Genomic DNA, 18,882 nt, shown 5'->3' on the forward strand with positions numbered 1-18,882 from the left:
GAAGTTCGAGAGCCGGGAGCACCTGCTGGCGCTTGGAACTTCAGCCCCACAGCAAGGGGATCCTCAGAGCTTCAGCCCCACAGGAGCCCCAAGCCCTGGCATGCACACCACACGGGGCTGAAGCCCCACCACCCAGCTGCCGGGAGAAGCCCCGAGTTTTCCCCCACCCAGTCTGGTAGGCAGAGAATGGGGAGCAGGGCATGGGGGTCTCTATGAGACACACTTTAACTGTAAAAGAGCCACATGTGGCTCACAAGCCAGGGCTTTGGCCACCCATGCCTTATAGGGAAGTGACATCCATGGTGGTAAGGATGGTGTTTTGAGGGAGGTTTTTAATGTTTCAGAGTTTGTGGAGGAATGAATGAACTTCCACAGGAAAATGATAAAAGACAAAAACACCATATCACCTATGGGTGAACACTTTTCACAAAATGATCACTCTGTATCTGCCCTATCCCTCCTCATCTTCAAGGAAACCCACACAATACTTTCAAAAGACAAGCCTGGGAGCTTAAATTCATAATTTTGCTAGATGCTAAAAATAATGGACTGAATAGAGACACGGCATTTATGGTTTATTACAGCAATCTATAACGCACTAACAACTCCCTGCCCCCCCCCCCCCCGGCTGTCCCCTCTTACTCCACCCCACCCCACCCCCGTGACGGGAGGGGTCGCTTCACATTGAAAGGTGGCTTAAAATATATGTTAACTACTTAAGATAAACAATCTGTTTCACCTGGTATTTTTCATTGTGACATTTTGAGGCTGGGCACACTACAGACCTACATCCCTCCTGTTTCCCAGCTCTGAATAACTCGTTGAAAGCTCAAAAACTTTTCTCTCTCCAATAGAAGTCGATCCAATGAAAGATATTACCTCACCCACCTTGTCGCTCTAATCCACAGCCTTATTTACCTAGTTAAACTGGCTTTTCATGTCTCCTTGCACTCTTGGGTTTCAGTGCGTTGCTGGCTTTGCAGCTCTACCGTGAGGAAGCAGGACTGTGGGATTTACAGACTGAGGGCATGTCTTCACTAGCAACGTTACAGTGCTGCCGCAGCAACGCTTTGCCGCGGCTGTGTAGTCACGGCACGAGACAGCGCTGGGAGAGAGCCATCCCAGCGCCATAAAAACACCCCACTCCACGAGGGGAATGGGGCTCTCTCTCCACTGGCACTTTACAGTGCTGGAACTTGCAGCGCTCGGGGGGGTGTTTTTCCATACCCTGAGCGAGAAAGTGGCAGGCTGTAAAGTGCCAGTGTAGACAAGCCCTTATTTTCTGTACCTGGGATGCTATCTAGTGTAAGGTGCTGTGGCTTCCTACCCTCCTTCCCACGCTTACAATAGCAACGTAAAGGCGTGTGCCTCCTTCTAGCTGTAAAACCTGCGGCGTGGGGAATATGACCTTACCTAGCAACTTAGTAGTGTGTAATTGTCTCTTTGTTGTTTGAAAGGAGAAGCACTGAGAGGACTTTGGAAGGATCCCAGTATTGTGATTAAAGGGCTGAATCTACTGTAAAGAGAAGATGTAAAATGATAAAATGGGCCTTCATTTCAGCATGTCGGGATCACTGCTTAAGTCCTGAATTTCATGTCCCCTGACTGGGCACACAGGAGCAGCAAGCCACAGACAGTACTTTGGATTCTAATTGTGTGGGGTTTGTGCTTCAGCATCAGAAAAATATTAATTTAGTTAAGAAAGAATCTGCCTCTGAGTGAAAGCAGGAGGCAGTGTGATGGGTTGCTTGGCGATGCCACTGAGGGAAATACAGGGTGAGACCCCATTTTGCTGAGAAATTATTGGTGGTTTTGAGGAGTGCAGCTTGGCATAATATTGGATGCATATGGAAGGCTCACTCATTCCTTTGAAAAGGTCATTCGCTGACCTGGTGCCAAGAACCCCTTGGCAAATAAAAAAGGCTACTGCATGTCTGCTTCAGCTACTTGGAAACACAAACATAATGTGTCTGACCCTTTTCACCTCAGAGTGAAAAGGAATCGCCAGTGGTGGTAAACGGTGGCAATACTTGTAAACAGAGCTGGGAAAAGACCTTTTAATTAAGACAGCACTGACTCTTTAGAAGTGAGAGTGAGGGTGTGGGTATATGGTGGTGTGTGTGGTTTTTTTTTTTTAACCCATTACATTATTAATCCTTAAGTATAATGCAATGTTTGGAAAAATTGGTAAGTACATGTTTTTGACCTACTTTTTCTGTGTATAAACAAATATTCTCTTACTGTGAATGTGTTATCAAAAGGTTACCTATGCACTTTATCTCATGAGTATTTAATAAAATGGATGACACTCCTTCATCTAACTAGGGACATGGGTTGGAGTCTCTTTCTCTCTTCTTTCCTTAATGAGTGGATGCTTTTAAATTTAAATAATCTGACCAGTGGTGTAACAAGGTGTAAAGGGCCCTGGTGCAAGAATAAGTTAGGGCCCCCTTTCACGATTCTCCCACACATCTCCAATCCAGCCCCACCATTTTCCTAGCTCTGCTCCAGCTCCCCAGCTCCACCCAGTTCTGCTCCAAGTCCTCACCCCAGCTCTGATCTAGTTCCCCAGCACTCCCCTGCCCCATGCAAAGTGGACAATACTTTTACCTTGCACTCGGTCTTCGGGAAGGGGGTGCGTCTCCTGTCTCTGGGGCCTCCCACACATGCCTGGGTGCTGCAGTACCCTCTATGCCTCTTCCATGTGTCTGTGACAATGTGGGAATTTTTCATAATATTTTTTGTGATGTATATGTATGCCTCAGTTTCCCCTATACTTTGCTTGGCTACCTGGTAGGGAGGAAAAGGATTGTTTGGTCTTACGGCAGGCTAAGAAGACATAGGTTTGTCTCACCTAGCTGTCTGTGGGGATGAAATGGGTCATTAATAAAGGACTGGCCAAGGTGGACCCGTATCAGTGGAAAAATCTCAGAAGCTGGTGGAAGGACATTGAAACATTGCCAACAACCCAGAGAGGGGGAAGATTTCCCCACCTCTCAGCAGAGAAGCTGAACAGAGACCCCAGCTCGAGAATGAAGGGGACTGGGAGGTTTAAAGTGGGGGAATAAATGTGGACTCTGGAAGAAGCGGGAGGTCTCACCTGGGAACTGACGAAGAAAGGGGAGAGAAACTCAGACCCTGAAAATGAAAAGTTCGCTCCAGCTTGGCTGGTGAATTGCTCTGGTTTGACCAGAATGAACGATTTAACCTTTGTCTCTATGCTAACCGAAGGACTTCCGGTGCTACATTCCAACTGAGTATCAATAAACCTTCCTGTTTTGAAGACACTGCTTGAGCGTCACTGCAAATGCCGGGTGCTGTGCATTAGTCCCTGAAGGGTGTAGAAGTCTCTGACCAAGAGTCTGTCTCAGTTGGACAACTAAATAGCACCTTTACACAATTTGGTAGATCTTTTTGCTACCTATATACATTTATTTAAGCAATTATATAGGATAATAATTTCAGATTTGTATTAATTGTACACTTTTAGTATGTTAGGAAATGGTGAATGACGTATTTCTTCTTTACTAGCTAATTAACTTTTTGCTCATGATTTGAGTCAAGCCACTTCAGGATCATAGAAGATGGGTTGGAAGAGACCTCAGGAGGCCATCTAGTCCAACCCCCTGCTCAAAGCAGGACCAACCCCAACTAAATCATCCCAGCCAGGGCTTTGTCAAGCCGTTAAAAACCTCTAAGGATGGAGATTCTACGACCTCTCTAGGTAACCCATTCCAGTGCTTCACCACCCTCCTAGTGAAATAGTTTTTCCTAATATCCAACCTAGACCTCCCCCATTGCAACTTGAGACCATTGCTCCTTGTTCTGTCATCCTCCACCACTGAGAACAGCCTACATCCATCCTCTTTGGAACCCCCCTTCAGGTAGTTGAAAGCAGCTATCAAATTCCCCCTCACTCTTCTCTTCTGCAGACTAAATAAGACCAGTTCCCTCAGCCTCTCCTTATAAGTCAGTGAAGACCCAGGCAAAAAAAGCATTGAGGACTTCAGCTTTTTCCACATAGTCTGTCAGTAGGTTGCCTCCCCGTTCAGTAAGAGTCCCACACTTTTCCTGACCTCCTTCTTGTTGCTTACATACTTGTTGCTCACATACCTGTAGAAACCCTTCTTGTTACCCTTCACATCCCTTGCTGGCTGCAACTCCAGTTGTGCTTTGGTCTTCCTGATGGTAACTGGAATTTAATTAAATACACAACAGCATATAAAAATCATTTGTCTTAAATAAAAGAACCTGAAATGTTTTGCATACATAAACTTCTTATATAAAAACATGCATGTTTACAACTAAATTATAATTATATAATTAAATATTAAATACAGTTTTATATTTTGGGCTTAAAATATTTTGTATTAAATTCAGATTTAAATTTAAACAGGCTTATTTTTAAAAAAGAAACAATCATTTAAATAAAATTTTAAAAACATATTTAAATCTGATTTCAATTAAAAAATTATTTGTATCCACTCTGACGCAGTCTCTTAACTATGTGATCATATATCATTTCCACAGAACACTGCCTCATTCAGTGCACAGGGTGGATGGTGCTCACTTAATGAGCAACTGTTCAATATTTTGTGTTCTCCTCATTGTTCAGTGTGTGGCCCCATGCCTTATTTACTGCGTGTGATTCAAACCCTGCTCTGAAGACAGAATTAATAATTGTTTCATGGGCTCTTCTGTGCGGCTCATTGTTATACTATCTGAGTACTTCACAAACAGTAACTCATTTTCACAATACGCCTGTGAGGTGAAGGAGTGGTGCTATTATCCTTATTTTACAGATGAAGAGCAGAGGCAGAGAGATGAAGGTCAAAAGTTTCTACTAATTTTGGATGCCATGTCTCAATTTTGAGACAACTAGGATCTGATTTTTCAGAGTACTTAGCATTGTATAGCAGTTTATATGTTCAAAGCACTGATCCTATTGACTTCTTTTCCATCTGTAAGTGTTCAGCACTCTTGCAAATCAGACCCTAGTGTGTCAAATCAGGCACCCAGAAAGAGTGGAGAACACAAATAGGGACCACTTGTAAAAAGTTGAGTTTAAGGGACTTGCCCAGCATCTCACAGGATTTCTGTAGCAGAGGCAGGGATAGAACCCAGTTTTCAAGGGCAGTGTTCAACACGACACTAGTTTTTTTTTTTTTTCCTGCCATTCCCTGCCTTGTTCATCACACACCTTCCAACTTATGCAAAAATTAGGCAGGTGTCTTACAGATAATAGCCTCCTTTCCTAAACAGCTGTGATTCATCCGTATAGCAGGTCCATCTTGTGCACTGAATGAGGCAGACATCCTGTGGAAAAATAGTGCATAATCATGTAATTAAAGGCTGTATCATAATGCAAACACACAAAGAGGCTAAATTAAGGTTGCACAGCCAACCTTCATTGGGGCATTTCCTAACTTTTGAGTGCTTGACTTGTGTACTGAATAGTGTTCTTTTAACATAATTTTTTATGCATAATTTCCTAGCTTTTTATAAGGAGAAAGCAAAAACAGAAATCAAATTATATGGCTTTATATTGACACCAACATGGGTCTTCATCAGAGTTGGAATCTTAAGATCTACCACACAGACATCTGTCACTTGTGCCGTTGGAGTAACTGATAGCAGTAGTAGGTTGTCATCCTCTGTGTGGCCCAGCACCAGAGGGGGATGAGAGAGACTGTTTGTCAGTGGGTTTCTCACATACTTGCCGACGGTAGAGGAATGACAAACTCAGAAATCATTGGTTCCATTCTAGACTCTGGAGGGGAATGTCCTCTGGTGGACTCGGGCTGTTGTACCCATTCCTCCTCCCTCCTTAGCTTGACGTCTTCTGCTGCATCCCTTTCAATCTTCTCCTCCCAGTCTCCTTGCCCTGTCAGTCCCAGTTCTCCTTTCCCCTGCTTCTTGCCCAGTTTGTTTCTCTGTCCCCCTCCTCACACTTATCTTCTCTGTCCCCAGTGGCTTCCAGTCTCCCTCCTTGGGCTCATCATCTAGTTACTTTCCTCTGATCCCACAGCTCCTTGTCCCAGTCTCTTCAACCAGATACTCGTGGTTCTCCCCTTGCACCTTGTCTCCTTGTCAGGTTTGTCTTCTCCCACCCCCTTCCTTCCTCCTTTTTGGTTCTTAGTCTTTGGCATACGCGCTGCTGTCAGGTGTCTGTTTCTGGCTCCCCAGTCCTAGTTTCCCCCTCTCCAGGGCCCTTGTTTTAATACACCCTCCCCTGTCCTGTGATGCTCCCCAGGGTTGCGAGGAACTTCACCAATTGCTCTTAGTGTGGGGCACCCTCGTCTGTGCTTGCTGTGGATCAACTCCCTGAAAACAGCCTCTGGCAGCACAAGCAGTCCCTGTAGGCCTCCCTAGGGTTTACTCTCAGGCACACATCAACCCCCCCCCCCCCCCCCCCGAGTCCTCAGAGCCTTCCCTGAAGTGTCCAGCCCCTTATCCACCGGACACTCACAGAATTACCAGGCCCACTGTTCCCAAAGGAACAGAAAACACCGGCTTGTAAGATTCAGCTCACGATCAGCACTTAGCTTAACGCCACAGCACTGAGCTATATTTATAGTGAAACAAGGATAAGTTTATTATTAAATAATAATAGAGATTTCATAGAATCGTAGGACTGGAAGGGACCTCGAGAGGTCACTTAAGTGATAGTAAGAAAGAATATTGGAAACAAATGGTTACATACAAAACAAAATCATAACATGCTTTCTAGATACTAAACTTAACAGGTTAACCTCCCGTCTAAAGAAGTTTCATCTCACCGAAGTTCTCCCCAGTGTTTTTAGCCAAGCCCGCTGAGTTGCTTTTTTCATGAAGCAAAACCACTGTGCTTTTACTTCCTCCGTGAAGAGTGCCTGGGTGTCTTGTCTGCCTCCCAACCCTTTGAAGTGCACTTCCAGATAAGGTTCTCTCCCCTGCTGTTTTTCTCTTCCTGTTAGGTTGCATGTGAAATTCTGAGGATCCTTCATTTGCATTCAGCTCAGACTTGTGATAAGTCCATTGTGAAGGAGACAATTTACATGTAAACAGATGAATAAACATCTGTCTGACACAAAACCTGCTTTTCACCTTTGCTGGTGATCAGCACCTTGATACAAAGACTCTTAAGAACATATATTCAGAATATGTATGTAACTCCTTACTCGATATCTGTATGTACATTTCACAATGATATTGATGTCCAGTGTGACACCTGCTTCTTTTTGAGACCGCATGCCATTCTTTGGTGAACTAGAATATACACACCAAACTCATGAGATTCCAGTAGCCCCCTCCCCGCTCTCCGTTTTGCCAGTTGGCATCAAGAAATTCTTGAGTCACAGTCTCCCAGGTCTGGTTCTTGTCTCCTCTGCATTTGAAGCAGGAAGCTTCCTCCTGCCTGGGCCAAGAGTAGAAGAGAGAGAGCCTCCTGGCTTTTGGTTTCAGTGCCTTAACCTAGCACAGCCCATAGCAGCCCAAAGCTCAGTCATGGGCTAAAGCATGCCTAGTGCAGACAGAATCTACTTAGCTATGAAAGAGAACCTAGCTACTAAAAATCCAGCAAGACTCTACTGAGCAGATGGCAATTTTTCCAAGGCATATAACTTGGCCAAATTTGGGTGGATTTTCATAGGGATGGCAAAAGACATATCCGTGACACAAAGGCCAACCCCCCCTGCCAAATTTTAATGTCTTGCTCCAGAGCATGGGTGCAGTAGACCTTCACAAAGAGGTCACCAGAATTTTTAACATGGGTAGAACTTATTTTTTCCTACGTTTGTTCCCAAGAATGTCTGAACTGTTTGGGCTGAAAAACTTTTAAAAAATAAGCCTGAGGTAAACATGGGACATAGCTAAAGTTTGATCAAGTTTTATAAGCAATTGAAAAGAGTCTTATAATGGGAAGTTTCAGAGGAACAGCCGTGTTAGTCTGTATTCGCAAAAAGAAAAGGAGTACTTGTGGCACCTTAGAGACTAACCAATTTATTTGAGCATGAGCTTTCGTGAGCTACAGCTCACTTCATCAGATGTTTACCGTGGAAACTGCAGCAGACTTTATATACACACAGAAATCATGAAACAATACCTCTTCCCACCCCACTGTCCTGCTGGTAATAGCTTATCTAAAGTGATCACTTTAGATAAGCTATTACCAGCAGGACAGTGGGGTGGGAAGAGGTATTGTTTCATGATTTCTGTGTGTATATAAAGTCTGCTGCAGTTTCCACGGTAAACATCTGATGAAGTGAGCTGTAGCTCACGAAAGCTCATGCTCAAATAAATTGGTTAGTCTCTAAGGTGCCACAAGTACTCCTTTTCTTTTTATAATGGGAAGTGACTGGTCACCAGCCCCACCTACGGTATATGTATTCTTCTCCCCTCACCTTTTGTATGGCACTTGACTTTTCAGACCGTAAGCTTTTATGTGCAGGGATGGTAAAGAATAAATAATTTTTAAGAGGAAATGTGCATTGCTTGGTTGGAAGTTATTGGATGTTTATAGCCAGGAAAGAGGGTGATTCCCACTGGTCTCTTCCCTGCTCTGTTTCCATTATGCAAATTGCTTCCAACATGGAAGTGCTCATGTGGCCTGGAGAATGAAAACATAAACAACAAATTTTCTTTACCTAATTACATCAGTATGTCAGACGTTTATTTATATTTTCTTTCCAGGAGAAGAATTCAGTGAAGTATAAAAGAAATCTGGTAGTATTTTTTTTAATTGCTGATGAGTGTTCTTGAAATTAACTGATAAATAAAAAGGATTTAACAGTGTTTAAAATTGATCACAATATGTCCGTTTGTTATATTAACATTTTGGCCATCGATTGCTAGAGAGGGTTAGACTAGATGACCATCTTGGCAGGGGGTTAGACTATATGACCCTTGCAGTCCCTTCTAACCCTATGATTCTATGAAATACAATGCCTGATTCAAGTTACAAAAATATAAATTCCTTTTCAAATATTTAAGCATTTTATATAGTATGCAGCGTTGCTGTCCTTCAAATCTATAAGTACAACTCAACATAGCATGTTTCATTGTACAGAACTTTAAATGCCTTGATATCAAAGAATGTTAGTGTATGCATATCAATATGCAGAAAAGGCACATACAGTACTTAAGATTGGAAGAAAATTATATCTTAATTCTTTATGATGCCACATGTCTATGGAGAACGGTGCTGCTTGTCAGCCTACAGGTTTGCCTAGAATTTTAAAAAATATATATTTGAGTCAATGTGAGTGCTCGTTAAACAAGGGGAAATAATAGAGCTGGTTTCGACTAGGGGCAGAGTAGCCGGGTATTGTGAAGAATGACCTATATGGCTTTGCCCGTATTCGTTCAATCAGACCTGAATCACCCATGTTCTTCCAGTCCTGGGCCTCTCTTGAGAAGATTTGAAATAGATCCGAAGGAAAGGAAGCTGATCACATAATTTAGTGGTATTCTCTCAAAATCTCCCCTCCCTCCCCCTCCCCCCAAATGTTTGGTACACACCCCCACGTATGTACTGGAAAATAAATGGTCTCTGGTCCTTTGTTTAAGTAGGAGATCTGGCTTTTAATTAAAGCTGGCTGGGTTGTTCCTGCTTGTCTTAGAAGTCATGTTGAGCCACTGTTTGTTTCCTTGAGGAGAAGGATGGTTTTGTGTTTAAAGTAGTTGGAGTTGTAAACTGGCACGTTCTAATCCCAACACTGCCACAAAATAGTGGTGTGACAGACGTTAGTCTACTTGCTTAACAGCTTTGTGCCACAGTTTTACCCATTTGTAAAATGGGGATACTTCACTAACTTCCAAGCAGGTAGTGGGGCTTAATTCAGGAGTAAAGCTTTTAGTAATCCTTGGATGGAAGCCACTACAAAAGAGTGCAATAAAGGATTCCCTATAGCCTTTAATTAGCCAGAAAACAAAGGTTTGCATAGCTTCTATGGGTATTAGCAGAAATCCTTTGCTTGCAATTAGAAGTCCTATTTCATAATTATTTGAGGGCTGTATCTTACAACTAGGCTACTGGAAAATTATTTGGGTTTTTTAGCATGGGAGAGAAAGCCCAAGACAATTTTCAAATTTTTGTAACAAAAGATTTGCAGGCTGCAGTGTCGAAAAATCCAGCTGGTTGGTAAATTTTGACTGATACTAACAGTTCATTTTTATTTAATGATATTGTGACAATCCTAAACGTGAACTGAAATGCTATAAAAATAAATACAAAAGATCCTAAATCATTAAACGTAAACCACCAACTTGAAATCTACACCTACCCCAGCCTATCACATTTCCTTTTAAAAAAAATTCTTTTCTCTGCAAAAAAGATGCATGCAAAGAGATGAAACTGAACGTACACACACAGCTTTCAAATGTGCAAGTAAACTGAAAATGATAGATTTCCACCCCCAATTTCTTTTCCTGTTGAAGATCTCAGGTGTTATCTGTAACTGTAAGCCCTGAGGGCAGAGCATATCTTTGGAAAAACCCTACCATACTTTTGGCATTACTGCGTTCTAAATTACGATAATGGTGTGTTTGATTATCAGCATTTTTGGGTTATATTTAAAAACAAAAGTTCGTTTCACTGGTTAAGCAATTTCTGTTCTCAAATTCCAAATTTTTTTGTCCTCCACATCTTTTCTCAAGGGAGACGGATGAATTGGTGGGGGAGGAGCGATGGGTAAAGTTGAACGTGGATGTGGGGTTTCTTTTGTTGTCCTAATGGAAATAATTGTATTGACGGCCAAGGCTGGGTGCATTTGGAAAGTCTTGAAGTTGAATAAGGCAATGTGGAGGATTCTGCACCGGGGTCCGGAGACCTGACGCTGGCTCTGCTTAACTGACTTATTATGTGGCCTTGGGCAATGTACCTTGCCTTTCTACCACATCCCCATTTTAGAAATAGGAAAACTAAGGCTATGTCTGTACTAGCACTTTTGTCAGTCGGGGTGTGAAACCCCCCCCACACCCCCGACCAACGGAAGTTTCACCGACAAATGCTCCAGTGTAGACATAGCCTTAGTTTCCCTACTCCTCTCCTGCCAAAATAGCTTCCGCCACTCACTGGGGGTGGTTTAGTTCTGCTGACGGGAGATTTCTCTCCCGCTAGCATAGACCAGTTACACAGGAGACATTATAGCAGTGCAGCTGTACTGCTGTAAGGTCTGTAGTGTAGATGTAGCCTAATACTACTTACCTCACTGGGGAATTGTGTGGGGTTAAGTAGTTAATGTGTCTACAATGCTTTGAGCAAATAAAGTGCTGTAAATGACTAAGTATGGTGAAACATGTGCCTAACCATCACATTAGTTGTTGGCCTTCATGGCTCTGAAGCTGGGGAAGAAACAGAGAGGTAAATCGCTGCAGGGAGGAGGGACGGGGCTGGGGACTCCCCCGCCAGTGCTCAGTCAGATCCACCCAACCCCCGTGCATCCATACCCAGACCCTTCTGCCAAGCCTCACTCCCTGCATCTGGAGCCCCCCTTCACCCAGCTCTCCCCAGCCCCATGCTCTGGCCAGTAGCTCCTACCCTGTTCCAGGCTCAGCTGCTAGGGGGAAGAGTGCACTTCCCCTGCATGAAGCAGCCAGGGCCAGGTTAGACTTACCCCCAGACACCTCCCCAGCTCTGCAGCCCACCCCACTTCCTGCCCCCATCATTCCTCAGCTGTCGGGGTAGGAATCACTGTATGGGGAGCTGCTCCAATGTCAACCCAACCCTTGTGCATCTGCCCCACCGAACCCCTACCCTGCCAAACCCCACCCCCTGCCTCTGGACGACTACCAAGTCCTCCCCCCTCCACCTGCACCCAGCCCTCTCACCCCCCCGCATGCGGACCCCTGTCTACCGAGCCCCACCCACTGCATCTGGACCCTCCCTGCTGAGCCTCAACCATCTTCATCTGGACCCTGCTTTCAGACTCCCATTGCCCCTGCACCTGGAACCCCACACTGAGCTGCCTGCACCCAGATTGCCCCCCACACAGTCCTCTCACCCCGCACCTGGATCCTCCCACACTAAGTGTTTCCACATTTGGAGCCTGCTGGGCGGAGCCTGCCTGTCCACACCTGGTGCTTCAGTGGGGAGGGGCAGGTGCAGCCTCGCTGCCAAGTCTGTGTCCTGCGGTTGGGGAGACTGCAGGATGACCTCCCTTCTCCATGCAACCAGTGATCTGTGCTCCCCTCTGCCATACTGAAGCCCCTACATTTATTTATTAACAAAACTTGCAGAATCTTTATTTTTTAGTACAGAATTCCCTCAGGAGTGTCAAGCAAGTTAGCCATACTTGAATATACAACACAGCATTCTTAACCATACCTCTTACAAGCTTAGTTTAAAAACAAAATCCCACACAAATCCCCTCTGTAAATGTGTGTACTGGGCCTATGCACAAAGGGCAAGACTTTGGTCAAACCAAAACTAAGTCTTCCCCAGAAAAACTTAAATGCAGCTCTTCAATGAAGGCTAATTTCGTAACCAGTTGTCAACTTTCTTCTTGGTTGTGTGGCAATTTCTTGCGGTATCTCGGAGAGAGATCTTTCTGCATTAAGGTTTTGTATAGTACGTAATTCCATGGGGGAGGGTAACCACAGCTCCCCCAGAACTAAGGCTCCTGTGGAGTGATTAGGCTAATACGTTCAGGTTGCAATACTCCAGAAAAGTACCACCACCTGAGTAGACTGCCATATGCTTGTTCAAACTGGATTCTCCAGAGACTGAGAGACAAAGAAAGGACTTTTGGTTAAATAGCCTGAGTTTAAACTGACTCAGAGCTTTCTTTCTGATCCAAGAAACAGTCAGGACCTTCTGTCCAAGGAGGGGTGCAATCCTTAGGTAAGGTTTGGAAGAACTGACACTTACCAGAACCCAGAATTGGAGGTGGGGTGACCTCTGTGGCAAACTTTTTAGCATGTATGTAGGTTCTTTTATTCTTTTTTATACATTTTCTCTGGAATTTATTTGCCTTAAGAATAAATGTGCTTGCTTAGAAAGAGCTGTGTGGTAAGTTATGACTGTGGGCCATTACCCGGATCAGAGCCTTCAGAGAGAAAGCAAAGGGCAGACATTGGCCTGTTAGCATCCTGACTTGCTGGGAATATTACAGTGTAGGCAAGGAACTGTGCTGCCTGGAAAACCCCCGGTCAGCAGGGGGAGAGGTGCGGGTCTCAGCCCAAGACAGATCATGGCTTAGGAGCTGGGAACCTGAGTAGGTGCCCTTAGTGGACCATAAGGGGGAAGATGCAGGTGCAGATGCCCTGAACTGTGACAAGCTGTTTTAGCTGTAGTTATTTGTTTTGTGTAAAAGTTGCAATACTTGACCCAACTGACTAGTGACAGTGATATACAGCCAAAACCATTGTCTGTCAATTTTTAATGTTCAGCACAGACCTTGTTAAAGTGTTGCAAGTTGGGCACCCAGAAGTCACTGCTCACTTTTTAACATTTAGGCCCTTATTTATGTATAATGTATATCATCTACCTCTTCTGCAATGTGCAATATATATATATATATATTTTTTTTTGGCTCTGACTTTCCAAAAAAATTATTTCACTTTTAACCAGGAGTAGAAAATTATTTCTGCCTGAAAGTTTTATATGCAACCGAGAATGGGGTAGAATGGAAACTACTAAGTGTCCTTTAACAATAGCTATTGCTGGTATTTCTGCTATAATGTTTTAAGTCATCCATTTCCAATTATGTCCTGTTCTAAATATTTTTATATATAGTTTTTGTTACAAATGGTGAATTTCCTGTTTTTCTAAGATGCTGTATAAATAAAACTTTCTCAGTAGCAGCTCAGTCTTTCAAAGCGCTCTTTATTTTTGTTGTTGTTTAATATTGGAAATACATAAATACCAATAGTTTTGTTATGTTAGAGAGGAGTGTTTGTGTATGCACGCTCTGCTGTAGGAGATTGTAAGGATCTTAAATATATTTGTGACTGCTGGATTATGTGTTAATTATTGGTTGAAGGAATTACTGGAGTAGACTATTTTTATAATTGTTTTAAAACATGTCAAGAAGCACCCAGAGCAAAGGGCAAGTGCTGCTTTTTTATGAACGAGTACACGCCTCAAGGTCTCCAGTACAGCATTGTGCTCTATGCAACACTGAGGCCCAAAAGAAAAATCTATATTTTGTCTTAATACAAAAGAGAAAATGATTTTTCTCTAATTCTGGGATCCCATGTATTGGCACCTGCAACTTATATTATGTATCCAGTTTTTAAATAACTTACATTAACAATGTCTCTCCGGACTGGTTATATTTTTGCTTTAAAAAGTTGACTGAACAATATCATGCTCAGAATAAAGCCTTTCTCTTGTTGCTAGCTTTCAAAAAAACTTAAGTGGCAGTGAGGAATTCATGTTATACAGTACCTTTCCCTCCTCCTCCTCTTTAGTAAATATACCTTTGCTCTGCCATCTTCTTCCTCATCCCATGAAACACACTCATTATGTCTAGAGTGCTAAGCAGCAGGGAACCCTGTGTTCTTGCTGTTGTGTTTGTAAGTAAGTTGGGGATCTGGCACCGACCCATTTATGAGCATGCAGGTGGAGTCTCTGGCAAAGAAAACAAATGGGTGTTTCATCCGTGATAGGCTAGTGACCCGGGCTTGTTCTCTTCTTATCCAATCCTTCAGTTTTCTTGCCTTGACAGAATAACATGTCCATTTAAGGAGGTGGATTGTACCATGAAAACTTTATTGAAAAGGGGTTGCTCTGGGCTGTTTAGGCATCTGGGAGTAGAGCTGGAAAAAAGTCGTCTTTTCTGAATAAGAACAACATTTTACACTGTTGTGTTACAGTAATGCTGATGAGCTTTTTAGGAAGTGTTAAACTTTTAAACCGGAATTGCTGAATCTGGGAAGCTGAAAATTCGGGAGCTGGTTAAACTCCCTGTAGATTTGGAATGCAGCAAGCCAAAAGAGGCCCTGAATGCCCGGATGTCTATCAAAATTAGTGTAATCCAATACTGAACTAGAGAGACTTAACTCAGGAACCTGTGTCTTTGGGAGTAGGGAGTTCAGTGACATTTTGGAGTGGGTAAATTTACAGAAACCAGGAAACGGAGCAAAAGTATCAGCAAATGGCAAATAAATTTTTGGCTGGGGGGTAGGGAGGGAAGTTGGGGGAAGGGGCTCATGGACAGAAGACATTTGCCATTATAAACTTCACTATGGCTGCCCAATCAAGGTAAGGAAATAAATAAACTTTTTCCACTGTAGGGGTTTTTTAATGTCCCCCAGTTGTCCTACTGAGTTGCATTTTCCTCTGTTACAGCTTGCTAGTCAGTTTAAAAATCAGATTATGGTAAAATGTGTCTGGATGACAATCCTGCATTTTAAGGTTAAACGTAGTATCTCTTTTCAGGATAAACTTGTGAATGGAAAATTTCATGAAATACGTTGAGTTAATAACTCCTTATCAAACCTCCTTTTCAAAGCAGCAAGTTTATCACTTTCTTCATTATCTTCTTTGTGCACTCGCTTTTTCTTTAACTGTATCTTACCAAGTGCAAAAAAAGGCACTTGTGGTAGCTTATAGTTAGGGTGAGAGTACGTAAAAGGTGGCTGAGCTGGATCTATATTATGGTTGCGCTTGATTTCTTTCCTCGATCTGAAAAATTATCAGACTAAAATGGTAGCAGGTTTTTGTATGTGAATCTGCTGAGTAGGCAAAGGCTGGGAATGTGCTGTGGGGTTGTGAAGGGGAGAGTGTGAAAAAGAATAATTAACTCTAGTTGCTGTCACTTGAATGCTGTTGAAAGAAACCCCGGCAGACCTCCCAGCCTTGGGTAGGAATGCTTTTTTGTATGTTTATTTAAAAAGGGAGCTCTCAGAGCACCCATTTTACATTTTGTGGTTGGGAGAAAATGAGTGGTGTTTACCGTAGATTTTGGAAGTCGGTGTTTTGGGTGTTGCTTTTTCTTAACATGCTAAAATGGTTTTATGAGGAAACCTCACAACTCAGTGTATCTTTTACCTGCCTTCTAGCATATAGACTGCAGCAATGGGCATATTAGAAATACCTAAGTGAGAAACTTTTACAGTGGGATAGTCCCAGCACAGCTCTCTTCCTTCCCCCCTCCTCCCGGGCCCGGCTGCCCGTGGTGGCATATCTAAATTGAAGTTTGGTACTGGCAACATTTCTGACTGCTGTACTCTTTTTTTTTCCCCCCCCCCCAATTTGAGACCAGGAACTGATGAAATTGTCAACTTTATGGTGGGGAAAACACTGAGGCTTTGGGAGGTGGGAATGGAGGTGGCAGTTCCTTATGAGGAGTTGAACTATTTTGGTAGCTAAACATGTCGGTCTGTCTCTGTACAAGGCGGGGTTCTATCCTTCAGAAAGTGCATTACTTCGCTAATATACAGATGCCTTCCTTTCCACGTTTTTTTCCTCTCTGCGATCACTGACCAATATGCCTTACAGGTCTGCATTATCAGTTCGTTGCTTTAATATTCCAACGTGCTGAGAGAGGATCTAGCATAAAACTTAAGGCCTCTAGCTGGCCTTAAAGCATGGTTTAATTCCAAGTTCAAGGACATGCTTGAAGTCCCAGTGGTCACACTGTAATTTTCTTGGGTGATTATATGGGAAATAAATAAGAGGTAATATGGGAAATAAATCTGTGCCTAACCCCCATCCCCACCAGACTGACTGAATAAGGACAGGATTGGAGTTGTTGACGGATATCTGGTGCCCTATAAGAGAGGCATTGGGTTTCCAGAGTTAATGTGGCGTGCTGAAGGAACAGGGCTGCGTTAGTACTCAAATGGTGAACTCTAGGGTATCTGGTATTGTCTTAGGGTGGGTACTATGAGATGAGTGAACTGGGCTCTTCCCAAGTCTGCCATGTCAGAGTTGTGCAAATTTTCTTCTTATGTACTGAGCTCCAAGGCTCCCTGCCATAAAGCTATATCAAGCCATTTCAACACAGCTTATAAGGAGGTAACCTCAACACACCATGAAGAAAAGTGGTAGTGTGTGATTATGGACATCTCTTGGGTGGGTGTAGGGGGATCATGGCTAGAACTTGCTTTGTGGAGTAGTGTGCCTTGTGTTTTGGCAGCAGGAGTTAGGCATGTCATTTTACTTGATGGCATTGTGGTTGTGATATTATTTCTGTTTGAGTGATATTGGATAAGAGTGATGTCTGTCCTCAAAGCAGACATTTTGTGCTCTTCTGCATGGAAAAGGTCCTTTGATAACCCTCCTCTTTCCTTTTCCTGTGTTTAAGTTCTGGTGTGCTGCACTGGGGTAAGAGAGAGCTCTCAAACAGGCTAGTTTTGAGGGAGACAATCGCTGAAGGCTTTCCTAAGTTAGATAGATGGCATTTAAGGACAGAAGACAGATTATTTTCTAAATAGGAGAGGGAGTTAATGAAGGCCACGGACTGCTTTTTCTTTGGTGTGGAGGGGTGACCGTGAACCACAGTCAGTATTACTTTACCTGGATTTACCAGTATCTATTACCCTGGATTTTCTTTTCTTTTACCTTGGTGAGAAGATTTCATGGGAGATGTGAGTGGTAACGGTGCAGTGAAGGGCTTGACATCACGAGTGGGTTTTCTTAGTTTGTGCTTCAGTAAGTGACCTGTTTTTCATTTAAGCTATTATTGCCCATGTGTACAAGTTGAAGAAATTAAATATATCACATGGCCATATGTGCAGCAATCAAGTGATTTCATATTTTGGAGGATGTTGAACAGAGAAATGGGACTGGAAACCAGAGAACTCCTAAATTCTAATCCCAGCTGTGCGCTGGCTTGTTATGTGGCCTTGGGCAGCTCACTGAACTTCTCACTGTTTCTTAGTCAGAAATCTACTGGTTGTTGTGAGCATTAGGACAATGCTCATCAGTTAAAAGTCAGCATGTGCCAAGAGGTGCTCCAGTTATTTCCTAGTCTATTTCTTGAGAGGTAAATGTAGTGTGTTAACTCTTGGGGATGCTGAACTTTTTAACGACGATCACTGTAATGAGTAAATGTGTGTATACAGTACTAAGTGTTGCATCGGAAATCTCTCTACAGGAAAATTCATTCTGTTTAGGCGTTAACATTTAAGCGGGGCAGGGGAATTGCCCGCCAGTAACTTTCCCTGAAGAATGAGAGTAAACTAAGTTATTGATTTCTATATAACCAACTTTTTTATTTTTCTAGTTTCTAGCCTAGATGCTTCAATGCCTTTGTTGCTCATCCTTTAAGTGTGGGCAGAGTAAAACTGACAAGTCTCTTGTCAGTTTCATGGCTGTTGTTCAGAAGTCTGTGACCAGGAACAAAATTAATTAGGACCAGGTCAGGTTCACTCTTCTTCTGCTTAGTAAAGCTGAAAAATTCATCAGACACCTAGTAGCCAGAGACGGATGTGAGCGATACAGCAAGACCCCAATCAGTGGCGTAGCCAGGTGGGAAAAACAGGGGGCGCAGAGATGGAAAAAAGGGACCACCTGCTAGTACTCACCCGGTGGTGCTCTGGGTCTTCGGCGGCGGGCCGTGTCTTCAGCAGCACTTCAGCGTCGGGTCCTTCACTTGCTCTGGTCTTCGGCACTGAAGGGCCCCCCACCACCACGGCAATGCCGCCGAAGACCAGAGGGAGTGAAGGACCCGACGCCGAAGTGCTGCTGAAGACCCAGAGCGCCACCTGTCCCACCGCCGAAGACCCGGAGTACCACCGGGGGAGTAAAAATTTAAAAGGCCAAAGAATTAAAAAGGCACCACTTCTGCTCGGTGGGGGAGCAGCCGCTGCTCCACTTCCCCCCAGCTGCGCTACTGACCCCAAGTATGGTCTACGGATAATACTCTGGTAAGAATCCCACCATTCTGCTGCTCCTTACCAGCACTTGTACTGGGGCTGTCACTAGGATGCTGCCTCTTCACCTAAATTTCTGGG

The 18,882-nt window shown here is 43.5% G+C and overlaps 1 protein-coding gene across 9 annotated transcripts in view; it reads left to right on the plus strand.

The window, feature by feature from the left end:
• The window catches only part of AFF1 (ALF transcription elongation factor 1), a 167,824-nt gene that overhangs the window by 15,517 nt on the left and 133,425 nt on the right, over positions 1 to 18,882 (plus strand). The window contains exon 1 of one of the 9 annotated variants that reach the window (XM_073340612.1): positions 14,916 to 15,184. The exons of the other annotated variants lie outside the window; for them this stretch is intronic. Coding sequence (XP_073196713.1) covers positions 15,168 to 15,184 — 17 coding nt within the window. The 5' untranslated portion in view covers positions 14,916 to 15,167. Of the gene's footprint in view, positions 1 to 14,915; positions 15,185 to 18,882 lie in introns of those variants that run through there. 9 annotated transcript variants of the gene reach the window in all.

This window comes from Lepidochelys kempii, chromosome 4 (assembly GCF_965140265.1).
Source record: "Lepidochelys kempii isolate rLepKem1 chromosome 4, rLepKem1.hap2, whole genome shotgun sequence".
Lineage (NCBI taxonomy): Eukaryota > Metazoa > Chordata > Testudines > Cheloniidae > Lepidochelys > Lepidochelys kempii.